At 31.5% G+C, this 7,436-nt stretch overlaps 1 protein-coding gene across 1 annotated transcript; it reads right to left on the minus strand.

Moving 5' to 3' along the window:
• Positions 1-388: 388 nt before the first annotated feature.
• On the minus strand, positions 389-7,223 carry LOC128169433 (uncharacterized). Its single transcript, XM_052835582.1, has 6 exons — positions 7,139-7,223; positions 5,739-5,972; positions 5,011-5,265; positions 1,672-1,770; positions 634-808; positions 389-530 (listed from the first exon to the last, which is right to left on the minus strand). The coding sequence occupies exons 1-6, from the start codon at positions 7,221-7,223 to the stop codon at positions 389-391; spliced, it is 990 nt and encodes a 329-aa protein (XP_052691542.1).
• Between the last annotated feature and the right edge of the window lie 213 nt (positions 7,224-7,436).

A 7,436-nucleotide genomic window follows, 5' to 3' on the forward strand; every position in this document is an offset into this window, starting at 1 on the left:
ATAAAAAAAAAATTAGTACTATGACATTATTCGTTATTTTCAAAATACAGAACAGTTATATACATTATCAACATGAACAAAACATCAATTAAAATTCTAGTTGATCAGTATTTTTTTTTTTTACATAAATCACAAATATCAGTTGTTATCCGTTGCAAGAAAGTTGTGTACAATATAATCTTTCTAAAATATCATAAATATTTGATTGATTAATCAAAAACCTCCAAATCAATTTCAAAAATACATGACTTTTTTGTATATTTGCTGAAATTATCATTATTCTTCAATTTCCTTCCATTTTCAATTTTTCTAAGGGCAAATAACTTGAAAAACTTTCGATTGTGTTAAAGAATAAGTTCTAAACTACACCTGTCATCTCCGTATAATACTAGTCAGTCTCCCTGGACCATCCGAACTCAGTGTAACTATTCCCAGTATAATTGCTTCCAGTAACAGATGAGTTTGTTGAGTTGGCGCCATTTCTTAATTCTATTGCATTCAATATTTGATGGTTCCTTCTCATTGAAACTCTTAAATAATGTAAGAAAAAAATCTCATTTATAATTGATTTCAAATTGATAAATTGTAATATAAAAATAAAATAAAATTCACAATTTTGATTTTGTATTTTACCTTGTCTGTACAATATGGAGAATAAGTACAACTATGATCAAAATCGAGACACTGAGACCACCGATTAGACCTTGCAGTACAGGTGTCTGGCTTTTAACTTCGACATCAGTTGAGGATGCTATAACACCTTGCAGTACAGGTGTCTGGCTTTTAACTTCGACATCAGTTGAGGATGCTATAACAAATTTTGAATAATATGTCAATTTCAAATAAAATGTAAAATCTTACATCAGAGAAACACACCATGACATTCGCACAATTAATACCAAAATCTAACAAACTAGAAAAATAAAGCTGGGTTTATTTTTCAAATTTGCTTTTATTGTTGCTTTTTTTTCAAATCAAGGTTAGGTGACATGGCGTACATAAATATATGCACAATCAAACTTATTTGGAAAGATTTATTTTAAGTTCATGAAGACAGAAGATTGATGTATGCAATGTGTTATGATCATTTTGAATGAGCAGATAAGATTATTTAAGATACCATTGCAATAACATTAGCATTGTATAACATATTTAACTAAGCATTCAACATTTTGATCATCTAAAATGCATCATTTTCTTTGTAAATTAATACTCAATGCATGATATATAATTGTATGGCATTACGATCGAACATTGCTTATTTTTACTTGTGATCATATTCATTCTATATGCTACGTAAATTTTTAAAAATGGATTATGTTTCAATCGAAATAGTTATATGAGTCAGACGACAAATTACCTTTCATGTGGAGATTATTCATGTATTTGGATATGTGCACTTGCTAATGTCGTGTTTTTTTTGGGAAGTTTTTGTTTTTGTTTTTGTTTTTTGTTTTGCTAATAAAAGCGTAAACTGTATACATTGTTTAATAGTGTGTTGCATGCGTTGAGCAAGAATACCTGAATTTATAAGTAGTTAATACATCTTTTAAACTGCTAAAGTTGTTGTCTTGAAATGAAAGTAGTGCACCATGAATGTAGTAGTACACCAAGTATTTAAATATGAACGGCATTACGAAAAAATAAATATATATATATATAAAAATTTACCTCCTTTACACGTGTCACCATGGTAACCAGGTTTACAGGCCAGACAGACACATTCAACTGCGTCAAACACATCGCAATGAGTCGTTTGTACCGGACAACCTACAACAAACGCTTTTATTGCAGATGTATCTCAAAATAATTGATTATAATTTTACTTTTATGTTGTGTGTATAAATTATTTTCATTTGTATATAATTATATCATGCGCTGATGCACACTGGACTTAAAAATCACTTACCAAACTATATTTAATATGAGGTTTGTATGAGGTGATTTTAACTTTAAAAAATTGTAAAGAGCAGAAAATCGAATTAATTGTTTAAAAAAAAAAATCTTTTATAACAAATGAAGCAGCAGCAAATTTAATAGCTACAAAAGCAATGTATCTCAAAATGACTACCGTTAACAATATATATTTATGTTGTAACACCCCCCCCCCCCTCCCCTCCCGAAAACAGACGTCTTAGAGAAGATTATAAAAATGATTTTAAACGAGAGTTATTTGAAATGTTAATCATCTGAAGATGCACTTTTTTTCATTAATAGTTGAACCTAAAAGAAATAAATTAGTCAGTAATCCTATTGAAAACAAATTGGAACAGTTTTAATTTTCTCTCAAATAATGTAAATTATTCTTTTCCATTAATATTTAATCAAACATTCAATGTGGATTTGAAATTTGCGTTTAATTGCCAAATATGTATTTACTAACATATTCTGTGGTAAATATACATGTATTTTGAACTGATCTTTTAAAATAGCAGAAAAAAATCTAGAGTCAATTTCCAGAAATAGCAGTGGATAAAAACAAAATTTAAAGTAGCCAGTTGTGCCACTGAATATTTTCTAACCAGATGTATGTTTCATAATTGCGATTTGAGAAAAAGATTACAACTAATCATATTCCTAGAATTACAAATTAAATAACACTTCGGTTTTCTTTAAGAGGAAGCCATGCCAGACTAGACACAGGATGAATGACCATCTTTAAGTCCTCCTTAAAGATAGCTTAAAGGTGTTTAAAGGTAGCTTAAAGACGATCTTTAAGCCACCTTTAAGCTACCTTTAAGCTATATGTATTGCTTAAAGGTGGCTTAAAGAAAGCGTAAAGATGGCTTAAAGGCAGCTTAAAGACTATCTTTAAGTCACCTTTAAGCCACCTTTAAGGACAACTTATAGGTCCTTAATGTCCAAACTTCTTTAAGCCACCTTTAAGCCACCTTTAAGCTACCTTTAAGCCACCTTTAAGCCATCAAAAAAAATTTAATTCAATGTTGTGCTTAATTTCCAACAAAATGTATTAACTTTATGAAAGAAAAAGGTATTAAAACGGTTTTTGTTCTAGAAAGAAAAATGAAAAAAAAAACACAAAAAAAAAACCGACCACGGCGAGAATTGAACCCGGGACCCTTAGTTTACTAGCATCACCACACATCCTCTGCGCCACGGCAACTTACATATATGTATGCGTTTTTATATCCTATATATCAGTGGATATTGAATCACTGTATTGAATGTGTTTACTTGAAAAGATTTTGACAAACCATTCAGTTTGTAACAATCAATTATATCTAATTTATAAATTACATGCATGCATGTATTTAGAATGAAATACGGAACTTGGTCTTCAGTGAACAAAAATATATTATACCTAAATGGAAACCGTTAGGTTCACTATAGTAGCTAGGCTTTCTGACATGTAGTTAATAAATTTAAACCGAGTAGATATACGTTCATCTTATTTATAGCTATAAAAATGTAAGAAAGAAAATGAAATCATTTCTTTTATTAAATGCATTGATACTATTAGGGTATTTGTTCAATTTTCCGCAATTTCCAGGTTTTCATGATCGCGGCGCCGTTCCAATATGTTTAAATATTTACATGTAATTGTATGTACATGATTTATAAACTATCAATTCTATAACAAACAAAATTACCAATTACCGGTGACGTATTTACTGCATGTGGCAATTGCAAATGACTTGTACATACAATTGTATGATGTGCCAGGCCGGGTATATTTGACATATTTACCCTTATAGATATATTTAAATAATCAACCCCTATTTATGATCACCGGTACATTAATTAATTAGCCTCAAGATTTTACTCTTACATACATGTATCGTTAATTTGTAGACGTAACATCTTTGAAACCCAGAGCTAGGAAATAATACTTTGAAAATGAATTACAAATGTAAATTAACTTTTATTCACTAGACTTATCGTATACTCGTACATACTAAAATTCAACGCCTTTAGAAACCCTGACGTGCACCTGGGCACACGACACACCTGTTGTGTATATCTTGTATATTCTGTGTTAGTTCCAGGGGTTTTCTTAAGTTGGACAAACAATAGACTTTAATTAGATATACACAAACATGCACCTGGGCACACGACACAACTGTTGTGTATATCTTGTATATTCTGTGTTAGTTCCAGGGTTTTTTTTAAGTTGTACAAACAATAGACTCTAATTAGATATACACAAACGAACAAAACTATGTCTAGACAAACAAAGCAGTAATATCCTGCCCGATATAACAAAGGCAGTTGAGAGTCTTTTCATCTTTAACATGTATCTAGCAGATCTAGAGTTAGAAATAATGAAAATTGAAAAAAAAAATACAAACCTTAAACCGATTAACAAATTAAATCATGCATTGTTGGTTCATTATCTTTATTTTGTTTAATAACCGGATGAACTGAGAGAGAGAGAGAGAGAGAGAGAGAGAGATTTTTTCACCGATTAATTTATAATAGGAAACAAACATATTTTAATTAGTTTTATGCACATATTAAGATACAGAGACTGCGCTCATCCCTACAATAATTTTGAAACTCCCAAAAAATTATGAAGAATTTTATAACGGCGATCTGTGTCCATCGGAGCGGTGCTGATGATAGCGATCTGTGTTTCATGGAGCGACGATTAAAACCGCCTGGAACACCCCCCCCCTTCCTTGGAAATTATATTATCACTCGGATGACCCCCTTCCATCTCTATAAAAGAGCTTTTGCATTTAATATATGTGTTTATTGTTCAGCTTGATCAATATTGACTTAAAGGCCACTTAAAGACAGTGTAAAGGCAGTGTAAAGAGAGCGTAAATGCCACTTAAAGATGCTTAAAGGTGGCTTAAAGGTGGCTTAAAGAAGTTTGGACATTAAGGACCTATAAGCACTTGCTTAAAGGTGACTTAAAGGCGGCTTAAAGGTCGTATAGCCTTTAAGCTCCTTTAAGTCACCTTTAAGCCACCTTTAAGGACTTGCTTAAAGGTGGTTTTCCGTCCTGTGAGAGTAGCCACAGTAGCCACAGTAAGCATATCTTACCATACACCTCGACTTCACATAAATCATTTTCAGCATCTGAATTATAATCGCTAGGATAGGTAACCCCTTTCAATCTCTCGTTGTAGTAGATGACATATTGTCCTTGTACATAACATATTGTGCTAAACACTGCAGGAATAGTGCTTCTGTTAAAGTAATTATCCTTGAAACATAATTTTCCTTGCAATCTATCTGTTGTGTTGGAAACATAGAGTGAAAATCCTAGAAAGGTGGATGTAGCGTTGTTTGTGTTATCTGCAAAGGATATATACTATTACAAAAATGATTAGCTAACCTGTACAAATGTAATTATTCACTTCAAGCACCGCTTAAGTGTCAATACTTTAACACTTAATTGATTCTCCCATTTCCGCGACCATTGACTAATTACCAAGTGAAATGGTCTGTCTGAACACATAATTTCTAAATATTCTCCTGATCTCATTTAGAACCATGAAATATTATGTTGTAAGTACGCAGGTTTTGCACAAACGCCAAGTTTGTTTGTTCCCATAATCATTGAATAGGAATCTGAAACCTTTGAGAGCTTCTATTAGCTCTTATAGAAACATTAAAAATATCTTTTTAAAAAAAATCTGTTACTTAAAGATATCCTAATCAACTTACATGATGGTTTTTTTTCAAAGTTTAATGCAGGTATTAAGAAATCAATAATTTGGTTTGATGACTGGTTCGAAAAAATTAAATAAACTATAGGTATACCCTACCCCAAATGGCATTTTTTGTCTTGAAATACACGGTGATGTGGTGGATGATGTGAAGTCTGCCAAGGTTTACCCACCAGGCGGCGATTTCTTTTTCAAGAGCTGATACAGCACATTGACCTCCAGTCCAAGATAAGTCAGACTTTAGTCCATCTACTGCATTAGTTGCGTCGAATGTTTTATTATTTTTGTCATACGGATGCAATTGAAATGCGGGTTTGTGTAAGGCAACATTTTCTGTAAGTTAAATCTTACAAGTTATCATTACGTTCATTAACTGATAGACACTGAATATACTGTATCATATGATTTGTATTTAAACACATACATGTACAAATTTATGGATTAATACATATACAATCGATCAATGTGCTCATTACCGAGAATGGGGGGTATGAGATAAGGTAATTTTAAATCACAATATCGCCCTTTTTTCTATTCAAAATATAATTACATGTAGTTTTTAACAAATGCAAATAAGAACATGCTTCACATATACAAGTATATAACTTCAAACATGCAATTGAAAACATTCATTCCGTTAAATGGTATGAAGCTTTCAACATTTGATGAAGATAGTTACAATATCGATGCTCGTATTTTTTTTAAATTGGATCTTAAATCAAATAGTATCTAAACCTCAATATTCACATTGCTATAAAATGTATCGCGAACAAAATCGTTTACAAAAGGAAAATGAATCTTTGAAATTGACTTAAAAAGATGCCGTCACCGGACGTCACGGGGCAGCGATAGGTAATGGGAAAACACGATTTAAGCTGAGTAATAAACGATATTGCAAAAAAGAAAAAGAAAAAAAGTAAAATGCAAAGGTCATTTGCGCGTATTTATTTAACGAAGTATATTTTTTGGATGGTAAATCATTTGTTTTTGCACCAAACTGCCCTTAAAATTGATGAGTTGAGAGCTTAACAAAACCAACACTACTTAATACATTGTTTTATATGGTTGGTTGCGGCGATTTGCAGAATATCTAAGTTGAGGATGTTCTTAACACTTAAGTTGAGAATTGAGGCTGAGTACGTTCATTATTTTGTGGCAGCGGTGCCAGAAATAAAAAATAAATATCTTTTTTTTCAAATATGTTAAGAGATATACTCTGTCAATTGAATATATTATTGATGTTTGTATTGGTTTACCATATTCCTAAGTTACATACATGTACCATCGAGCGTTAAGGTGTTGACAAAAACGAATGGAGGCTAATTCGTAATGATATAGAACAAAATAACTAATATTAACTCTCTTAAAAGGTTACCTCTTTGTGAATACCCCCCACACCCAAGTAAAAAGTTAAAATAATTATTTAATTCTGGTAAATAAGATTGATCTTGATCAAAAGTAAGAATTTTGATATAAAGTAAGCTAAAACATGAACTCACCATACGCCTCTGATACTTCTAACATACTGGACAACATGGACAGGACACTAAGGAGACATATAGAATGACAGAACAGAAAGTACATCTTAGAATGATGTAGGCTCGGTATTCTCAAAATCTTTCTAAAAACTGACGATATTTAAAGAATAAAGTGATTTTAAATATGTAAAGGTTAAAGGGTACTTCTTTAAAGGGGCGAAGTATTAATAAGGAAGATTAAGAATAAAAAAACCAGCAATAGGACTGCATGATATTTTTTTCCTCGAGACCAATGCAATTGCAGAATTTCTGTAATTTT

Source organism: Crassostrea angulata, unplaced genomic scaffold (genome assembly GCF_025612915.1).
Source record: "Crassostrea angulata isolate pt1a10 unplaced genomic scaffold, ASM2561291v2 HiC_scaffold_130, whole genome shotgun sequence".
Classification (NCBI taxonomy): domain Eukaryota; kingdom Metazoa; phylum Mollusca; class Bivalvia; order Ostreida; family Ostreidae; genus Magallana; species Magallana angulata.